General features: G+C 46.2%; 1 protein-coding gene and 1 long non-coding RNA gene across 3 annotated transcripts; both read left to right on the top strand.

The window, feature by feature from the left end:
- The first annotated feature begins 56 nt into the window (after positions 1–56).
- Positions 57–15,604, top strand: LOC144584719 (uncharacterized). 2 transcript variants are annotated; one of them, XR_013539148.1, is made up of 5 exons: positions 57–1,732; positions 8,569–8,654; positions 13,501–13,528; positions 14,327–14,368; positions 15,573–15,604. It is a non-coding gene; the product is annotated as an uncharacterized LOC144584719 (long non-coding RNA). The 2 variants fall into 2 exon arrangements; XR_013539147.1 differs by lacking the exon at positions 57–1,732 and adding an exon at positions 2,574–3,333.
- Positions 15,605–15,872: 268 nt separating this feature from the next.
- Positions 15,873–20,546, top strand: LOC110089593 (uncharacterized). The gene is made up of 3 exons (XM_020812755.3): positions 15,873–18,929; positions 19,035–19,113; positions 19,998–20,546. The coding sequence occupies exon 3, from the start codon at positions 20,127–20,129 to the stop codon at positions 20,466–20,468; it is 342 nt and encodes a 113-aa protein (XP_020668414.3). The 5' UTR covers positions 15,873–18,929; positions 19,035–19,113; positions 19,998–20,126; the 3' UTR covers positions 20,469–20,546.
- The last annotated feature ends 174 nt before the right edge of the window (positions 20,547–20,720 follow it).

Here is a 20,720-nt window from a genome sequence, read left to right as displayed (position 1 = left end):
TAGAAAGAGTAGAGTCGCGCACAACTGAAGAACTTCCGGCTCGGCTTCGAGTTTCTGAGTCACATGGTCGTGGATCTATGGGGGCTTCGGGGGGGGGGACCTTCGTGCGTGCAGCAGGCCGCCGCAACATAGGCTCTTGCCCCAAGGAGCCTACAGTCGACAGAAGGTGGGAACCACGGGAGAACAAGGGGAAAATGTGTTGTTGGTTTTTTTGCAGAAAAGGGATTTTTTTTTTTGCAAAGAACAAGGGAAAATGTATGTGTGTGTTTTTGCAAAGCAAGAAAATGAATTTTAAAAAAATAAAAAACTAAAAAAAACCATTGATGGATTCGTTTCAAACATTTATATGCACCCTTTTTCTGATATAAGTAACTGTCCTAATTTCCTAACATTTACTACGTAGTTGTGCGCCATCAAATCGCCTCCCATTTATGGAGGCCCCATGAATGAACCATCTCCAAAATCTCCTGTCCTGAACAGTCCTTGCTCGGCTTTTGTCGGCTCAAGCCTGTGGCTTCCTTTAGGGAGTCCGTCCATCTCATGTTCATTCTTCCTCCTTTCCTGCTTCCACCTTTCCCAGCCTTAGGGTCTTTTCCAGAGCGAAATCCTGCCTTCTCCTGTTTCAGAGGGGGACCACCTACTTTATTTCTCATTAATGTTTAGAGTAACCATAAGAGCAGAGTTTGCACCTTGTAACGCTTGCTGGCTGCCATAGGATCTGGCCACTTTTGTTGCAGCTGACAAACACAGCCAAGAGCCTTGAAAAACTGTTTGGGTTAAAATTCCCCAGGCTTTTAGTCGCTGGGGGACGCTGGGCACTGGAGTTAAAAGAGAGAGAGAGAGAGAGAGAGAGAGAGAGAGAGGTTTTGCCAAACCCTAATTAAAACCAAACAGCAATTTCAAAAAGTGAGTTTCAAGCTATGCAAAACATCCACTAAGACTTAGAAACCAAAGAGTGGAATAAATCTGCCCAAGTCAAATAGATGGGATGTCCTGGCCTTAGCTGAACTATAAGGCAAGTCCTCTTTCCAAACCAGATGGCCTGCTGGGGAAGTCAGATCCATTTCTGGGCAAATTCAAAGGGACTACAAAGCCCTAAACGTCTTGGGTCCAAGCTACCTCAAGGACCGTGTCTCCCTGGGTGTTTGGAGAGCCCTTTCTTTCGATCCCACCACCTTTGGTGGGGACACAGGAGAAGGTCCTTCTCTGTGGCTGCTTCTTTAGACTGTGGAACTCCCTGCCACTGGAGGCCAGGCTGGACCCCTTCTTGGCTGTCCTTCCGCAAGCAGGTGTAGAAAACCTATCTCTTCAGGCAAGCTTTCCCATGGTGACTGGTTTCCTGGGTTGGAGTGTGTTAAATAGATTGCAGTTTTGAATGTGTTTTTCGTATTGCGTGCATTTACCATTTCTGAGTGGTCTTTGTTGCTTTGTAATATTTGCATACTTATTGATTTTAGATTTAAATATTGTCTTTTAATTGTTTTTTGGGAGAGGGTCCTTTTGAGGAGAAACGTGAGTAAAAATATTTTAAAGAAATAAAGTGACTCTGGCTTTCTTCCCTCGGACTTTATATTCTGAGCCATGCGTTATTTTCTTTTTTTTCCTCTTCCAGGGCTCTGCTTCTTCCTTCCAAACGGCCTATTCCTGGATATCCTGCTTCCCTGAATATCAGCCGTGGCTTTGCTGGAAATCCACAATTGCTACCAATAGGACGTTGGTGGTGGTTAGTGAGGTATAATCTCCCACCCCACCTCGCTCTAAAAATTATTCAGCAAACCCAGTTTGGATCCAGATTTAGTCATGGGTAGCGCGCAGAACCTGCAGAGCGACTTCTGAAATGAATGGATATAACGTTGTGGAAAAACCACCCTTAAATAAGCCGCAGTAGGAAGAGGCTCTAGGTCTCGCCAGAGCAGAGGTGTTTATGTTGCAGTTTGGGTACCTGGGGCTTCACCACCTTAAGGGCCCCGTTTGGTCCATGCACAATCGGCATGCTGCAGGAGAGGATGGAGCAAGAGGGAGAAACCTCTGGGTCTGACCACACCACACTCCTATGGTTTCCATGCTCAGCCTGTGTGGCTCTGTGCGTGGGCAGCTGGGTGGGTTTGTTCCCTTTGAGACAGACAGACAGACAGACAGACAGACAGGCAGGCAGGCAGGCAGGCAGGCAGGCAGGTAGGTACGTAGGTAGATAGGTAGATAGGTAGATAGGTAGATAAGAACATGGTTTAGACAGACAGACAGACAGACAGACAGACAGACAGACAGACAGACAGATAGATAGATAGATAGATAGATAGATAGATAGATAGATAGATAGATAGATAGATAGATAGATAGATAGATAGATAGATAGATAGATAGATAGATAGATAGATAGATAGATAAGAACATGGTTTAGACAGACAGACAGAGGATCGATCAATAGATCGATCAATAGGTAGGTAGGTAGGTAGGTAGGTAGGTAGGTAGGTAGGTAGGTAGGTAGGTAGGTAGGTAGGTAGGTAGGTAGGTAGGTATTGGCATCTGGATGGCTGCTTGAACCACAGTTGGCCATGTCTGTTTCTAGGGAATGGGATCTTAGCTGCCAAAATAAAGCTTGGACAAGTAACTCTTTTGGATCCAGCTACCGCCACCCTCCAGTCAGCATGGCTAGAGGGAACTGAGTTCCCCAAAGTAACTTTTCCAAATTCTTGAGTCCAAAGGCATTCTTTTCCTTTGTTCTCCTTAATGAATAATTCCTGGTGCGGGGGGGGGGGGGGAAGGCTGAAGAAGCAGTAAGATGATGTAGGACAGTGGCGGATTTCTAGAACATCTATGCTACGTGCTATCACAAAAATCTCTGTGTTTTCCCCCCAACATACACATGGGCCTCTGATCATTACAATACAACACAAAACAATGGAAACATAATGTAAAGCTTCAATCAGGGTGTTTAAAGGGTTTTGTGCTGTGTTGTTGCTTTGAAATGTATTTTTAGTATTAATTTTATTCACCATTGTTAGCATGGTACTTGTTCGGTTCTTTTTAATTATTTGTACACTTCCTGTTTATAGCTTTGAAATATTGGCTTTGGAATGATGAAAGCCACCTTGGGTCCTTTGGAGGAAATAGAGCGAACGAACGAATGAACGAATGAGGATGTTCAGCCATTCCCAAGAGACAATGTCGTCTTTCCTCTTTGCTCCCCTTATGATGCGTCCTGTGATGTCGCGTAGGGTTAGAACAGGTTGCTGAGCGCCGGCCCCGAGTATTAGATGACACACATTTCCAGATACGCAACAGTTTTTGTGGATCTGCCCGAAAAGAGGATCTCGTCACAAAAACTGAACCGTGAGTGCTCAAGGATATTCCCTTTTCTTTTCTCTTGCTTCTAAGCTTCCGTCTTCCTCGTTCAGTGCCGTCACACAAGAAAGAGGGGCTTGCAATGTATCCGTTGCCTGTAAATAATAAGCTTTTTTATTCATCCATAATAATAATCCATAAGGTGACAAATAAAAAGACAAGGAAGAGTTGCTGGCACTTCTTTCCACAAACCATGGGCCTCCTTTAGAAGATGCTGTCTGGGATTCAGGCACATCTGTATTTCTCTGTATCTGCATACAGGATCCAGTAATCTGTGAATGTTACTGATTTGTACCCTGACACTGCGGACAATCCCACAGATTGTGATTGGAACTCAACTCACAAAACCAGAATATTTGTTTCGCTGAATCCAATTTAGAGGGTCGACCTGGACAATACAGTTAGTGCAACGTTAGGAGGAGGACTTCCTTAAGCACAAAAGATGTTTGCTTGACACGGCAGATGCTTTCACTCTGTGTCCTGCATTTTAATTACCTTTCCTTGAGATTGGTTACTGGAAGGTAAGTATTGTACAAGTCTAATTGCTCAGGCTTGCACTTAAGAGGAAATCACACAGTCGGAGAAGAAACAAGAAACGGGGCTCTTAACTGTTCAATGAAACTTGAGTGTCTCATTTAGGATGCTTGGATTTAGGGATGTGCCCCCCTTGCTATTTCAATTTTACTGAAGTTCTCCAAACAAATTTATTTCTTTATTCTGGGCTGTGAGACTGCTTTCTCTTCCTGCAGTGAAATTCATTTACCTTCACTGTGCATAGGTCCGTTTTGGGGTCATTTCTTTGCATCTCAAAGATGCAGAAGTGCAGGGCAGAATAGCTTTAACTTGCCCAGATTAGCTCACCCTTTTTATCTCATTAACTTTCGCAGTAACTCACTCTGAGACATTAGTAAGAAAGAGAACTAAAGTTTTCACTATTTACTATTGATCTGTTCTTGGCACACATTACTGAAACAGCGCCGTTGGCTTGGGCACGTCGTGAGAATGGCTGACGGTCGGATTCCAAAAGATCTCCTGTATGGAGAATGAGTGCAGGGAAATCGCCCCAGAGGGAGACCACAGCTGCGATCAAAGGAGATCTGCAAGCGGGATCTGAAGGCCTTAGGAATGGACCTCAACAGGTGGGAAACTCTGAGCTCTGAGCGTCCAGCCTGAAGGCTGGCAGTGCATCATGGCCTCTCCCAATTTGAAGAGACCCTTGTCCAGCAGGCCGAGGCAAAGAGGCAGTCACAAAAGCAGCCAAATCAGGGAGCTGGACAGGGGATAGACTGTATTGGTCTTCAGTGTGGAAGGGATGGTCACTCTCGAATTGGCCTCCTCAGCCACACCAGACGCTGTCCCAAGTCCTCCATGCAAAGCACGTTACCATCGTCTCTCGAGACTGAAGGATGCCTACTAGGCTCTCGGCACCCACTTCAGAGTGGCCTCTGGAAGTTCCTGGGAAAAACACTCTCTGATAACTTGTATTTCTCCAGCAACTGATGAAGAGAAGCATTCAGCCTCTTTTACAGAAGATGACCAAACTGCGGGAGGCTGTGGAGGACAGGAGGGCCTGGCGTGCTCTGGTCCATGGGGTCACGAAGAGTCGGACACGACTTAACGACTAAACAACAATAACAACAGATGTCAGACAGGCAGACAGCTGGACTAGTTGCCTTTGCTGGCCCAGATCTCTGGGGATTTATCTAATTCCCCTTTAACGCCATCCACATTAGCAGCTACTGCTGCATCTTGTGGCATGGAATTCCACAGCCTAACTCTGCACCTTCTGAAGGCGTCCTCCCTTCTTTCACCTGTCTTGTCTGGATGACCGGACCCCACTGGCCTCGATCGTTATAATGAGAAGATTCTTCTCCCCCTCCTTTTCCTCCGCCCCCATGCTGGGCCAGAAAGTCAGTTCCAACTTCCAGCAACCCTAAGGGGGTCAGGGTCTTCAAGATAACATGAGATGCTCGAGAAGCGATTTACCATTGCCATCCATCGCCAGTTTGAACCCAGATTTTCTAGACTCTAGCCCAGCCCCCAATCCCAGTGCAGAGAAAGTGGGGGATAATAATATATATTATATATATGTGTGTGTTTTTTTTCCTGTGTCAAAAAGCACCTGCTGGAACAGGGAATGAAACACTGCAAAGGGTCACAAAGATATTTCCGGCTCCTGTCAAGGAGGCCCCGAGGGGGAATCGAACTCCCAACCCTGTGACTCCACAACCAAAGACCTCAACCACGGAGCCATCCAGCAGCTCCATCCTCATTAAATACGATGAAAGCTTGCATCTTGAAGCTCTGCGTTCTCCTTCCACTTTTGTCTTTTGGAATTTATCCGTCTGGGCGCGCTCCCCTTTGAAGGAGATCAGATTCCACCACAACCAATGCATCTAGAATGCTGGGGCTCCAGCATCTCGGGAGGGTTGCTACGGCGACCAACTACCACCTGCATCCCACTCAGGAAGTCCCGTTTTGGATCAAAGATGCTCTTCGCCCAATGATCCCTTACAAGAGCTATGAAGACTTTTCCCGCACTTCCTCGGCTTCCCGGCACCGCTCCCTCCGCGGATGCACCTCCCAACCATGTTTTGTCTCGTGCACCTTCTTCACCCCTATTTGCATTTCGCCCGACGAAAGCAAATTCAGTCTCAAGGCAAGCTTCGCGCTCTTCTTGTGGTTTTGTACTTTTAAAAAATTGTATCTGTGTTCCCACAGTCATTTGTTTTTCTCTGATGGATAAGGGATATTCCACTTTTCTTGGCTTAGACTGTAGGAAGTGTCCTGTTTTTGAATTTAAACCTATGGAGTTGAATTTAGGAGTTTGAAAGCACAGGTTACACATTTAGGATTAAGTATAAATGAGGCAGTGACAGATTTTACTTTCTTGGGCACCCTGATCACTGCAGATGGGGACAGCAGCCACAAATTTAAAAGACACCTGCTTCTTGGGAGGAAAGCAATGACAAACCTTGACAGCATCTTAAAAAGCAGAGACATCACCTTGCCAACAAAAGTCCACATTGTCAAAGCTATGGTTTTTCCAGTAGTGATGAATGGAAGTGAGAGCTGGACGATAAAGAAGGCTGACCGCCGAAGAATGGATGATTTTGAATTGTGGTGTTGGAGGAGGCTCTTAAGAGTCCCCTGGACTGCAAGGACATCAAACCTGTCCATATTGAAGGAAATCAATCCTGAGTGCTCACTGGAAGGACAGATCCTGAAGCTGAGACTCCAATCCTTTGGCCATCTCATGAGAAGAGAAGACTCCCTGGAAAACACCCTGACGTTAGGAAAGTGTGAAGGCGAGAGGAGAAGGGGACGACAGAGGACGAGATGGCTGGACAGTGTCATCGAAGTGACCAACATCAATTTGACCCAACTCCGGGAGGCAGTGGAAGACAGGAGGGCCTGGCATGCTCTGGTCCATGGGGTCACAAAGAGTCGGACACGACTTAACGACTAAACAACAACATAAATGATATAGATATGTACAGATTATGTACTCAGAGATGCACCTCGGTGAGATAAGGTATAAAGCATATTTAAAGCCTAAGTAAAGTTAAGCACAACGTATATTACAAAATATAAGCTTAGAAAGTCGTCTAGAAGAAGTCACTGGCAATAAGGAACATTATAAAAGACAAAGAATAGTGTTGTAATCAAATCGCCTTGTGCTGCATTTTTCCTTGTCTTCCCGGCTAGTGAGGATCAAACTGGATGTTAAGGTGAATGACTATTTTCTCTGATTAACCTTCTGCTAGCAGGAATTCCTGAAAGATGTTTCAGCAATCAAACTTGTAAATTAAGCCCATGGTTACCTGCCAATCTCCAGTCCCAAAGCTAAGCACACTAAATGCAAGATACAGAGGCGAGGAAAAGCATGGGCTAGGCCTAACACCATTTGAGGGAACGTGTCTTCTGTATAGGTGCCAAGTGTGTTGCCTAGATGAATCTATACACAGTTCTTTTTTCAGTACCTGATTATCCTGTAATCCTAACACTGGAAGAAGCAACTGGAGGAATCCTCGTGGGGTTCATATTCTCTCCTTTCTGGAGAGGAGGTTGGCAACCAGGCTAGGAAACTCAACATCACAGAATTCTCGAAAACAAGTGTCACCGAAAAACATCTCTTTGTCGCTCCCCTAGGATGCTCTTAAACAATCTTCAAGTGGATTTATTATCTTGTTCACAGCGTGATGTGGAGGGAAATGCAGGCCAGGAAAAACAGTTGTCCAAGAAACAAAACTTAAACAAGACTCTGACTCCACAATAACATGTCAACATCTGTCAGAAACAGGGCTGTAGCCGCTGCAAAAAATGAAGTCTGTAACAGCTTTCTGATGGAGCAGTTTTTTCCTTGAATTGGACAATCCTTACCAGGAGTCAAGGGGAAAACATTCTGCCTTAACCACATAATGAAATCTTCACTTCTTGCATAAGTCGATCAGTGGAAAGTTGAATATTCATTTGTTTATGGGTTTATTTGACATGTTAGCAGTCCAATGATCTCCACTTTCTGAAAACTGATATATCTTCGCCAAGTACACAGAATTATCCCCACATTTCAACAGATAGACATGTGAAGTTCTGCACCAAGGCAAGAAAAAAAAATCAGAAGTGTACATTGCATGTGGGTGGCATCTGGCATGCCAGGGGTGTGTGTGAAAATGATCTAGGGGTTCCTAGTCGGCCGCTGGATGAACATGTTGGCAGAGTGTGAAATTTTGGATTGGAAATCTCTAACAACACAGCAGGGGAAAGGTCCTGGGACCTAGAGAAGAATTAGTTTCAGGTGTCCCCAGAATAAGCCACCCCATTGTTATTTATTCTCATCAACTGGCACTTACAGTCCCAATAAACTCACTCAGGGACACTGTTAAGAGAAAGAATAAAAGGCTCCATTTACTCACGGTTTGTAACAGACCAAAAACAGCATATTGTAGAAAATTACGTAAACAGAGCTTAACTGATTTATAGCTGCATAGCTAAATGCATACTGACTTTAACTGGCTAGTGACTCAAAAAAAGATGGAGGGAAAGAACTCTTGTCAGCTGAGATGGGCAGGTTCTTCGTATCACTTTTCACCAGAGCCATGGTCAACAGAGACACCTAAGTCTCACGAAAACGTGGAAAGAAGCACCATTTTGTCTATGGAGCAGATCCAGAAATGTTTTTCTTTCATGTTGGATGCTATTTCCTCTCTTTTTTTCCTTCAGGGCATGGAAAGGAAGCCAAATCCAGAGATGGGCTGCATAAGCAAAGAGCAAGAGAGCTGTAGTGGAAGTGAGAAGAGTACAGAAAGGTGAGTGTCTGGAAGGCAGGTGGAGACGAGCCATAAGCCCAAAGCTAAGGGGTACGTAGCCCCATCTGGAGCACTGAATCCATGCAAGTTAAGTCTGAACTCCAAAAAGAATGCAGCGGCTCTTTTTTGGTGGAGATTTATAACAACCAGAAGAATAACATGCTGTCAAGTCAATTCTTATGTATGGCAACCCATTACAGAGTTTTCCAGCTAGAATCATAGAAATTGGAAGGGGCCCCATAAGGCCATCCAGTCCAACCCCCTGCTCAAGGCAGGAATCCCAATCAGAGCAGACCCAACAGACGGTGGTCCCATTTTCTCTTGAAGGCCTCCAGCGTTGGAGCGCTCACCACCTCCCCCTGAGGTCATGGGTTCCACTGTCGTACTGCTCTAACAGTTAGAAAGCTTTTCCTGATATTCAACCGAAATCTGGCTTCCTGTCGCTTGAGCCCATTATTAAATGTCCTGTACTCTGGGAGGATGGAGGACAGATCTTGCCCCTCCTCTGTAGGGTGGCCTCTCACATATGTGAAAAGTGCTCTCCTCTCTCCAAGTCTTCTTTTCTAAAGGCTAAACATGCTCAGCAATTTCGGTCTTTTTCAGTAGCAAATACTCGCAAGTCAGGAGATGCACAGTGGGGAATCATCCTCCCAACCTCTGTCTCCGCAGCCAGGGTGCTATCCAGCCAGCGTACCATATGGATTGAGGTCACAGGATCTGGGGCAGGTTCCATGCTGGTTACTTCCACATCCCACCTTTCCTCAAATAAGCTCAAGGCGATGCGTGTGATTCTCCCACCTGAGGCGGCTCAAAAGCAGGGCCTCCGGTCTGCGGTGTGTGAAATGTTGACAAGCATGCCCTAGGCTTCCAAATGTTAATTATCCAAAAGGAGTGCCTGAATGTTTTTTTTAAAAAAAGAGCAGGAGAGACAAAACTGGAAACACCCAGATTCACATATAAACATCACAAAAGGAGGTTAGCAATTAGCTGATCCATGAATAGAAGATTTTCTGGGATGAGCCTTGAAGAAATTTGGCAGTCTAAAAATGTGACCCAGGAGCAGAGCCGTGCTGGGCATCTCAAGCTGCCACCTGCTTTTTTTTCCAGACAACCTGAAAATGCACCTCTATGCTCAGAAGAAGAAAGTGAGCAAAGCACCATTGCTATGTAGAACGAAATCATAAACTTAACATGGATCCATGCCTAAATGGGACCTTTAGGGTTATTCTTTTGGGGGGACTGGACAAAGCAGTTCCTGGATGGACAGAGAGGTCCTAGTAAGGGAGACTGCAGCCAGCAAAGTGACCCTTTCCAGAACCATCAGAGGCAGTCCTTTCCTGCTATCTGATTGCACCCTGACAAGGTTTATTGGACCTAATTTTTATATACTCTGGCCCGCTTTGCCCAATGCTGAGTGCTAGGGTTCGTGGAAATTATGCCAAAATAAGTTTGCAAGCCTTTAAGGTATCACAATAATTTGGGGGGGGGGGGGATTTGCTGCTACTCATAGTTTTAAAGATCGTTTTTGATGTTTTCTGTATTAGCACTTCTCCTACGGGTCAATAAATTAATAAACACACATGGTCCCCAAAGTTGCTATTTTAAATTCATGCATGCATGAATTTAAAATGAATTCATTCATTCATTCATTCATTCATTCATTCATTCATTCAGTTTGTATACCACTCATCTGGCCACAGGCCACTCTGGGCAGTTCACGACATAAAATGGCAATAAACTAGAAAAACATAAAATCATAGCAATAACTCAATGGTGTGTGTGGGAGGAAGGGCATTATAATAGTAATCAAATGATTTAAAATGCATTCCAAAGTCATTGGTACATTTAAATTGGAGGTAATCAAGTGTCATTATGGGTTGTTAGCAGCAGTTTAAGTAGGCTCTGTAGATGGCATGGTTTGAAAACCCTGCAGAAGAGCCAGGTCTTCAGTTGCTTCTTTAAAATCCCCCAACGAAGGGGCCAAACGAACAGCAGGCGTGACCCATTCTAGAACTGAGGATCGCGCCACGCGAGAATGCCTGGTTTCTTGTTGGCCAGTATCCTATTCAGTTTAGCACCTGGGCAGCAAGAGGGATGTAGGGCAGTGGTCCCCAACCTTGGGGCTCCAGATGTTCTTGGACTACAACTCCCAGAAGCCTTCACCACAACCTCTGCTAGCCAGGATTTTTGGGAGTTGAAGTCCAAGAACATCTGGAGGCCCGAGGTTGGGGACCACTGCGCCTAGTCCATTGGTCCACAACTTTGGGACTCCAGACGTTCTTGGACTACAACTCCCAGAAGCCTTCACCACAACCTCTGCTAGTCAGGATTTTTGGGAGTTGAAGTCCAAGAACATCTGGAGGCCCAAGGTTGGGGACCACTGATGTAGGGAAGCCTGGCTGCATGACCGATCCCGTAAGGAGTGATGCAAGTGAAGTGGCAACAGGGTCTCTTTATGTTGTGACAGCTGCTTCCATGTTGGAAATTACCGTATTTTTCTTTGTATAAAAACGACACTTTTTCCTAAAATAATTAGAGGAAAAATTAAGGGTTGTTTTATACACGGTAGTAAGGAAGGGGGAAGGGATCAAAGCGCTTTGATCCCTGCCTTCCCCCTCCACTTTCTTGCAAAGAAAGAAATTTTGGGTTAGAAAAGTGGGGGGCGTCTTATACACGGGAAAAATACAGTATGTAAGTGGCCAGTCGGACAGGATAGTGGCTGCCTTTGGCACTGCTTGTTTCAGGGGCACTCCAGGGAGCTACAGATGATTGTTCATACATCACCAAGAAAGAGGGAACCCATACAATAATAGAATACTGAAGTTGGAAGGGGCCTTTAAAGCCATCGAGTCCAAGCTCCTGCTCAAGACAGGAATCCAAACAGAAGCACATCTGACATGTGGTACAGTAGTCCCACTTTCTCTTGAAGGCCTCCAACGTTGACCATTCAACACTTCCCAAGGTCATTGGTTCAATTGTCTAACTGCTCTAAAAGTTAAGAGGTTTTTTCCTGATATAAAGCCTAATTCTGGCTTACTGTAACATGAGCCCATGGTTGCCTGTCCTGCACTCTGGGATGATTGAGAACAGATCCTGCCCCTCCTCTGGAGGACAGCCTTTCAAGTCGTTGGAGGGTGTGATCCTGACTCCCCTCACTCTTCTTTTCTCAAAGCTAAACTTGCCCAGTTCTTTCAGGCTTTCCTCATAGGCCTCAGGATCATCACTAAAAAGAGGACGTAGCTGCGTATAAAAATAACCCATGTTTGAAATGCACATTTGTGTAAAACTGCATGTGCCAAATTACACACAGAGAAACATATCCAGAAATAGGAAGTATAATTCAAACTGAGACATCAACCATCAGGGGAAACTGCAGCCTGGGGAAGGAGCTTGAGCCAGAATTTTTGATGGGTGATCCTTGGGCAACTTCAAGAACTCTGCTGTCTCTCTGTTTGCCCATTCTTTTTTCTTTTTAATTCCCCAAACCAGACCCAGACTGGTCAGCGCAGCTCTTCCAGTAAGGAACATCTTATTTGGGAGAGATAAATGCAAAGTACTGTACCTAAAAAAAAAAGAAAAAAAGAAACCAAATGCATTGTTACAATACGGAGGTTGCCTGGCTCAGAAATGCTACCCTATTCTCCCAAAAATAAGACAGGGTCTTATATTAATTTTTGCTCCAAAAATAATTGGGGCTTATTTTCAGGGGATTTTTTTTCCATGTACAACAATCTATGTTTATTCAAATAAAATCATGCCATCTTATTCTGGTTGCTGCACAGTGGTGGAAGGCAAGGTTTCCCTTAACTGGGGCTTGTTTTGGGGGTAGGGCTTATATTGCGAGCATCCTGAAAAATCATACTAGAGCTTATTTTCAGGTTAGGTCTTATTTTAGGGGAAACAGGGTAGAAGCGAGAAGGATCTTGGAATTGTCGTAGATCACAAGCTAAATATGAGCCAACCATGTGATGGGGCTGCGAAAAAGGCCAATGCAATTTTAGGCTGCATTAACAAAAGCGTAGGCTTCAAATCCTGAGAGGTGCTAGTCCCCCTTTATTTAGCACTGGTGAGGCTTCACCTTGGGTATTGTGCCCAGTTCTGGACACCACGCTTCAAGAAGGATGCTGACAAATTGGAACACGTTCAGATGGAGGGCAAGAAGGAGGATTAAGGAACTGGAAACCAAGCCTTAGGAGGAAAGGCTGAAAGAATTGGGCAGGTTTAGCTTTGAGAAAAGAAGATGGAGGGGAGAGAGGTTAACACTTTTCAAATACTTGAAAGGCTGTCATACAGAGGAGGGGAAGGGTCTTTCTCCGTCCTCCCAGAGTGCAGGACACGTAACAATGGGCTCAAGTCACAGGAAGCCAAATTTCAATTGAATATCAGGAAAAGCATCCAAAGTGTTAGAGCTGTACAACAGTGGAACCCGTTACCTCGAGAGGTGGTGAGCCCTCCAACAGGAGAGGCATTCAAGAGTAATGTAGACCACCACTGGCAGATCTGCTTTGATTTGGATGCTTGCTTTGAGCAGGGGGTGGGACTCACTCGAGGGCTTCATGGGCCCCTTCCGACTCCATCCTGCTAGGATTCTAGGATTTTACTCACCCAAGAATTGACCACTGCAAAGTAGCACCCATGGATAGCCGAAGTGAGCTCTATGACTCGCAGGGCTTCGGTGTCCACCTTTTTTTGGGCAAAACCCCATAGAGTATATGTGCTCAGAGGTTGTGTAGAGGTTCTTAAAGGCAGATACAATAACTGAACAAGGGGAACCTCAGAAAAGGAGAGGGAGTCAACGGATCCTTGTCTCCTGGCCCCTTTAAGCACCTCAAATTCTCTCTTCCAGGGAAAGAACTCTAAAGATGGAGAGCCTGGTGAGTTGCATCCCCATTTGTTATAATTTCTTGTATTCGGTGTCTGTGTGTCGATGTATGCAAACATTTTGGGGGTTGCCCGCACTGTTTTAGTTCTGGGAGGGGCATTTTTTTAAAAACTTGAAGTGTCCAGGGTGGGGTGGGTGGGAAGGAGCAATATATATATATTTAAAAGATGGGGGTTGGGGTGTTCTTCAAGGTGTGTGTTTGTGTTGTGTGTTTTGTGTGTTTGTCTGTCCCAGAATCACGGAGTGTTCCTCCTCCGCTCTTACAGGTTTAGGACACAATCCTGCTACATGCAAGGACTGGGACTGTTGACAACAACTCTCATAGTTCCCCACAAAGCGTGGCCGCTGGGAGTTGTAGTCCCAAAAAAGGTCTTTTCCCCAAAACATTTTGTTGCAGACTAGCCTAGCAGCCCAGGAGGCCTTGCCCCCCCCCCGTGTCCTCTCTTGGCGAACAGACCACCTTTTTGATCCTGGCCATTTCACGGGTTGGCCTTTCTGCAAACGCTGTTCCTCTCCGCCTTGTGAAGGTCTCACTGGTTGTGGGAAGGCCGTGTTCTTGAACCCAGCGTGCCAGGGGGTGCCTCCCTGATACACAGTCCGTCCCTCCGAAGAGGGTTTCGTGGAGGGATGCTCAGCACCAGGACGAATAGGGAAAGGGGGCACCAGAGATTTCGCAACAAAACATTCACATTTCCCAGTAAAAAATCAGGGAAAATATGCACCGGGGGAAAAGCAGAAGCCTTTGGATGCCCCTAACCAGTTACTCTGTCTTTCCTCGGTTGCCTTTCAGCTAAAGAAGGCTCTGGCAGAAAACCAGCAGCTGAAAAATGCGGTAAGTTATATTGGCTTAAGACCCCCCCCCCAACCCTTTTCCCTGTTCCTTTCCAGCAACGAGGTCTGTGGAGCTCAGCTGAACACTCCCTCTTCTGCACTTTCTTCCTCCTCTTTCTCTTGCTGCACTTGTGCTGTGTTTTAGTTTGTATGTTCCTTGGGGCAGGGACCTGTCTTTGGTCTGACAGTCAACAAAACGCCCTGTGTGTTGCCTGTGCCGTAACAGTGGCCGCAACAAGAACCGTAGCAGTCCTCCTGGGGGGGGCACCTCTTTCGCTCACCTTTATTCCTAGCATTTGCCGATCCGTGGTCTTGTCATGTTAGGGTGAGGCCACCCCACGGAGAGGCCCTGTCGCCCTGGGGTAGCTCCCGAAACCCCCACCACCACCCTTAGTGGCAGTTCCCGTTTCAGGGATGGTGGCTGTGAATCCGCTCTGGAGTTGGGTCTGACTCTGCACTTCGCAGGAGCTATCCAGGAGCTGAACTTGATCCTCAAAATAGGTTCACCTGCCAGAGTCTGGTTCAATATTTAGATGCAGTGTGAATGCAACCAATAGCTGCTAATTAATGGGTCCCCGATTATGTTCCTGCAGCTCTGCAAGCGGATCACTGGCTTCTGTTTCTTTGGTGTGGTGATTATCATTGAGACATGAACAGCAGCTGTCATTTGCAAGCTGATGCTCTGGGGAGCTAATGTCTTATCCCCTTCTAACTTGGAAGCTGGCGTTTCATATACTTTAGCCCCGAGAGACCTGTGGTTGCTACTGATGTTAAGACGTGTGAGCAGAAGAACAGAGGAAGTTCAGGCTGGGTTTGAGTAGGGAAAATTAGGAGCTTTTCCCCAAGGGGAATGATTTGAGGAAGCCTCCACCCAACTCTCTTGATGCTGTCGGTGAAAGCACGGCGAGGCAGAAAGTAAGGCCGTCGGCTCTCAACGCCAACCGGTTTCACGTTGTGGGTGCATGGATCTTCCTTTGGGTGGGTGTTTGAAGCCACAACTTTACATGCCAGGCTCCAGACTAGAATCCTAGCCATGTAAGGATATCAGATCCCTATTGAAAATTAAATTAAAGGAGGACAGGGAATCCAGCCGCCCGCTATCAGGGGAGCAGAAGATGGAATTGGATTTTCAGGTTATGCAGGAGGCTTTCTGGAAGTGTGCAACAGGTAGAATCTAAAGGTAAGAATTGGGTTTTCTCTTGCAGGTGTTCTTCTTGAAGCAGCTGAATAAAGGTAAGCCACCCCCCCAACCCTCTCTTATTTTTTCTGGACCCACCAAACAAGACACTCTCCAGAAGAAGTCAAAAGTCCTCCCTCATTATTAAAGATAGGAAACATTGATTTTTTGGATTGCAACTCCGGCGGGGAGGGGGGGGGTTCTGGGAATTGTAGTCCAAAAGAGAAACATTTCCCATCTCTGCTCATTATCCGGGAGGGTTTCCCTGGGAGGGGGGGGAGGTGTCAGACGGCAAAGTTCACCATTTATTTGCAAATCTTCCTGGGCCCCGGACCATCCGGCCAGACCACTTCATCGTGTGTGACGCTTCTGGTCTGATTACTGTAATGCTCCGTGCCTGGGGCTGCCCTTGAAGACGACCCAGAGGCTTTAGCTACTGCAGAACGGCTGGAGTTATAAGCTGGTGAAATCATGCTGAATCAGGCTCTAAAAGGAACTCACTGGTTTCCACCTCTGGATTCCATTCAAGGCAGAGCTGGACATCTTCGCCCATTTTATTTTCACAGAGTAGAATGAAAATTTCCAATTTTTATAGATTTAGTCATTTTAATATTTTGTTCCCAAATTTGTGACCAGGCACTCAGCAGTTCTATATTATGGTTTATATTTTGAGCCCATTTTACCATGCAATCCTTCACAATTTCATCTTCCATTTTTTTACTACATTAAAATATTATATAAACCTTTAATCATTTTTTCCTCTGAGCCCGGCAACCCCTTATCCAAAGGTATTTTGTCTTTCTGAAACCCTGTAGCTTTATCTTTTATATATCTTGTTTTCAACAAGTTTATCGACCAACAATCTAAGATCATACCTTGTTCTGCCAATCTTGAGTCTTTAGATTAAAATCACTATCTAATATCTCGGCATATCTCCCGTTTGTCCCTTGAGATGTTCTTGCCTGATCAGAGAATGCTTCAAATGAAGCTACAGTGGCACCTCGCGAGACAGTTACCCCGCATGACATTGACTTTTTGTGATCACTATAGCGATTCGCAAAACAGTGATTCTTATGGGGGAATTTTGCTGGACAATGTTTGCTCCCTGCTTCACAAACCGATTTTCACTAGACAACGATTTTGACAGCTCCCTCCATGCTTGCAAAACAGGCGTTTTCGGGACCTAAGCTCCGCAACACAGCTAATTAAACAGCTGATCAGCAGTTCGCAAAGTGGCTTTCCTATGGCCGATCTTCGCTAGACAACGGTGATTCTTCCCCATTGGAACGCATTAAACAGGTTTCAATGCATTCCAATGGGGAAATGCTTTTCGCTAGACGATGATTTCACTAAACAGTGGAACGGATTATCATTGTCTACTGAGGCACCACTGTATACCCATAATGGTATCTTTCTATAATGTTGTGCCTTAACTGTCTTCCAAAGAAAATATATACAAAATGTTTTACAGATCGTGACACAAGAGAAATTAACAAAAATGTATAAAAATGTTTTAATAAGTATTGGAAATGTGAAAAGAAAGTAGGGAGCTTCTATCCTATGTGGTGGACATTCCATAAGGCCAAGGACTTTTGGAAAATGATTCATGAAATGACAAAGAAAATTTTAAGGGTTAAAATTGCTTTGACACCAGAAATCTTCTTATTGAATATATTACCAGCTACACTCGAAAAAAATCAACAAGACTTACCTGACTTTAAACCTGATAACGGCAGCTAGAATTGTCCATGCCAGTAAGTGGAAGACTACAGAGGCGCCGACCAAGGAGGAATTTATTGAGAAGACTTTGGAACGAGCAGAAATGGCTATTTTGACAGATACACTAAATGATAGACTGGATAGTAATAAATGGGAACCTCTTTAGACCTGAATAAAATCTACACTGATTTAAATCAAACAGAATAGATTAATATTAGGCTACAGAGTGTAAGACAAGATTAAATGAATGGAAAAAATTGTAATAAATCACTCTGGCTGCAACGGACAGAAGAGTAGAAAAAATACAATAAAATATTTATTTTTAAAGATTCCATTTTTTTCTCCTCATGGAGATTACGAAATTTCTGGTGGTTGCATCTTTCACTGCAGGGCACATGGTTGTAAAACATTTGTGAGAGTGGTGTGTGTGTGTGTGTTTGAACAAACCCCTTTAATGTTTTTAAAACCTTTAAAAACTAAATAAGTATTGTCCAAACATTTTCGTTGTAGTTTTGTTGCCGCAGGTGGGAAAATGAAGACCATCTTTGTCAGTGTTTCTCTCTTCTAGCCTGCAAGCTAACCATTAATATATTTTCAAAGGCTTTCACGGCCGGGATCTGATGGTTGTTGTAGGTTTTTCAGGTTGTGTGGCTGTGTTCTGGAGGTTGCTCTTCCTAATGTTTTGCCGTCTCTCTGGCCAGCATCTTCAGAGGACAGGAGTCAGAACTCTGTCTGTGTTCTGGTGTAGTTTGTGGGCTAGTTGAATATTTGTAGCTGTGAGATCAACTTTTTGTCTTTTTCAGTAGATTGGGTGATTATGGTGATCAGGATGTTTTTTGTTGTGGGTGTATTGTTGTGATAAGGGGGAGATGATTTGTCATTGTGATTGATGAGTATCGTTAGCTAGTCTTTTGTATGCAGTGATCACCGGTCCTTGTGGCTGGGTAGAGTTCGACTCACCCTGATCACCATAATCACCTGAAAAGGACAAAAAGCTGATCCCACAGCTACAAATACTCAACTTTCCCACACACTACACCAGAACACAGGCAGAGTTTTGTCTCCTGTCCTCTGAAGATGCCGGCCACAGAGACTGACGAAACGTTAGGAAGAATAACCTCCAGAACACAGCCAAAGAGCCCGAAAAACCTATAAGAATTATTAATCATTTGTGGGATGAGCCAAACCCACAAATAGTTGGTGTTTATCATCTTTGGTGGAAGGTGATGACCTTGACTTTCCCTACTCTGCCAGAGAACAGTGTCAGTACTAACATTGCTTAACAGCAGTACAATAGGACCGCCTTATCCTCAGGATCGGGATCAGCTGATTCACTTTTCCACGGTCTGAAAATATTAAAAATATTAAAAGAAAAACCGCCGAAATATATTTCTAACGATGAAGTTCTCAGAATGGGCTGATAGAGGAGGCCAGAGTTCACGCCATTTATAGCGTTCTCTTTAATCCATGTTTTTCAGCATCTGCGGGTTTAGGCTTGGAACCGAACCCCTACGTTGGATACGGGGGTCCGACGGTAGCCAGCCTTGGCGAAGCCACTTTTCTCCATCAGTGGCTTTAGTCGAGGAAGAGCAAAGGTTTTGAGTGATGGGTCTTTCTTCTTCTTCTTCTTTACAGGAAAATATAACAACGTGGAGGACTGCAAGAGGTCAGTGATGAGAGGATATGTACTCTCAGAGGGCTGGGTCTCTGCCGAATAATGGACCCCCCCCCCTTTCCTCACACGTTTTCTATCCTCTTTCTTTCCTCCTAGGGCAAAGGAAAAGCTCCTGACTGAAATTGGATCCCTCTTGACCGAAGTCGCCTTCCTGAAGGAAGTACGGGAGGAACTGGTGAGTGGTCTGAACCGGGGTACGCACTCCCCCCCGCCCCCCACAACCGTGTGGCTTGCACACACACACACATTCAGTGTAGCAGACATAGAGGCCCTCAGGACCCAATAAATGAGCTAGACCATGGGGAGGAATGCCCAGAGCTTAGTACCACAGCACCTGGGTGGTGCAGGGTGTTTGTGTGTACATGCATTTCGCCCACCCCAAAGTTAAACTGAAATACTGTACGAACAGCCCTAGCAACCTGCACCCTTGACCGCCCTTGTAACTGCAAGCACCAGAATGCAAAGGCTCTGACCCAGGCACTGGCTTTTGCTGCCACCCCTCTCCCGCCATTTGGGGGTACTCCCTCTCCCCAAAAGTTTCCGGCGGTCCAGTGCAATTCCCGGATCCCTGAAGGGCAGACTTGAGATCTGTGGCTCCCAAGTTCGGGACTTCACATGCTGTGAGACTTCATCTCACTGGAGGGCAGCGGCGGATCCGAGAGTCGTAGTCCAACCACCCCTTGGGGACCCAGGTTCGGGAGTCGCTCCTGTAAATGGTTTCAGCGCAGCGGGATCCAAATAGAATTGCAAGGGGAGAGAAGGCCGCCGGTGGGCATTCGCAAGGTCTGAAGCAGATCCTCTTCTCCCATTCTGGTCAAGCGTTTTTTGAACGGCCCCGTAAGGATGGTGGAAGAAATTCGTTTCGATCTTCCAAAGTCACGAGCTACGAAAGAAGCCGGACTGGAGGAGTTGCTTTTCCAAGCACGGCTTCTTCTCCACCCTTGGGCGGAGAGGGCGGAAAAGCGGCCATCCAGAAGGCAGCTCCTCGTGAGGAAAAAGTTCCTCCCGGGTGAGAGGTCCTCTCCGGAGCATCACCTCTTACTTCCGACTTCTTTCCAGAGGTACAAGGACCCCGAATCCCGGAAAGAGACGACCAAGGCCCTGACGGAAACCATCCAGGCCAAACTGGAGGTGGTCCACGCCAAGATCGAGGCCGCCGAGGCCAAGAAGGAGAGCTTGGAGGCCCAGATGAAGGCCGAGGAAGCGCTAGAGTCGGCCGAAGCCGCCCAGGCCCGTGAGGAGCACCTCTTGTCTTACGTCTCCAGAATCGCCACCCTGGCCTACCAGCAGGCGGCTGAGGCCGAGCACGATTGCGCCCAAGCCCGGAGAGCCATGGCAGTGGCGGAAGCCATCCAAGCGGCCGCCTTCCCTGAGGGGAAAGGCCGCCGGAGTCACCGGCACCATCGCAGCCATGGGGAGTGCCGGTGTCGTCACCACCACCACCACCACCACGGCCACCACGACCACCGGAGCCAATATGAGACCCACAGTGATCTGACCCACTCCGAGTTCGAGAGCAGCACCCGATAAGGGTGGACCGACCGGCGAGAGTCGGCATGAGAGACAGGGCTGTCGGGGGAGCGTAGTGTAGAATAAAAAAATGTATGTTTGAACCATGGACCCAGTGAGCTCCATCGTGCGTGCCAAGAGGGCAAGTGACCACGGGGGCTGGGGCATTTGGGCAGCTGCAGCGCAAGAAAGATCCTGGGACTGCCTGCAGGGTCTCCGTTGGAGCAAGCGGGAGTGGGGCTAAGCTGGGTTGCACAGAGAGCTGGTTATGCC

Source organism: Pogona vitticeps, chromosome 1 (genome assembly GCF_051106095.1).
Source record: "Pogona vitticeps strain Pit_001003342236 chromosome 1, PviZW2.1, whole genome shotgun sequence".
Lineage (NCBI taxonomy): Eukaryota > Metazoa > Chordata > Lepidosauria > Squamata > Agamidae > Pogona > Pogona vitticeps.
This window is presented reverse-complemented; position numbering and strand designations above follow the sequence as displayed.

Coding starts and splice junctions, on each gene's coding strand:
- LOC110089593 (XM_020812755.3), top strand. CDS start 20,127: ATGAAGGCCGAGGAAGCGCTAGAGTCGGCCGAAGCCGCCCAGGCCCGT.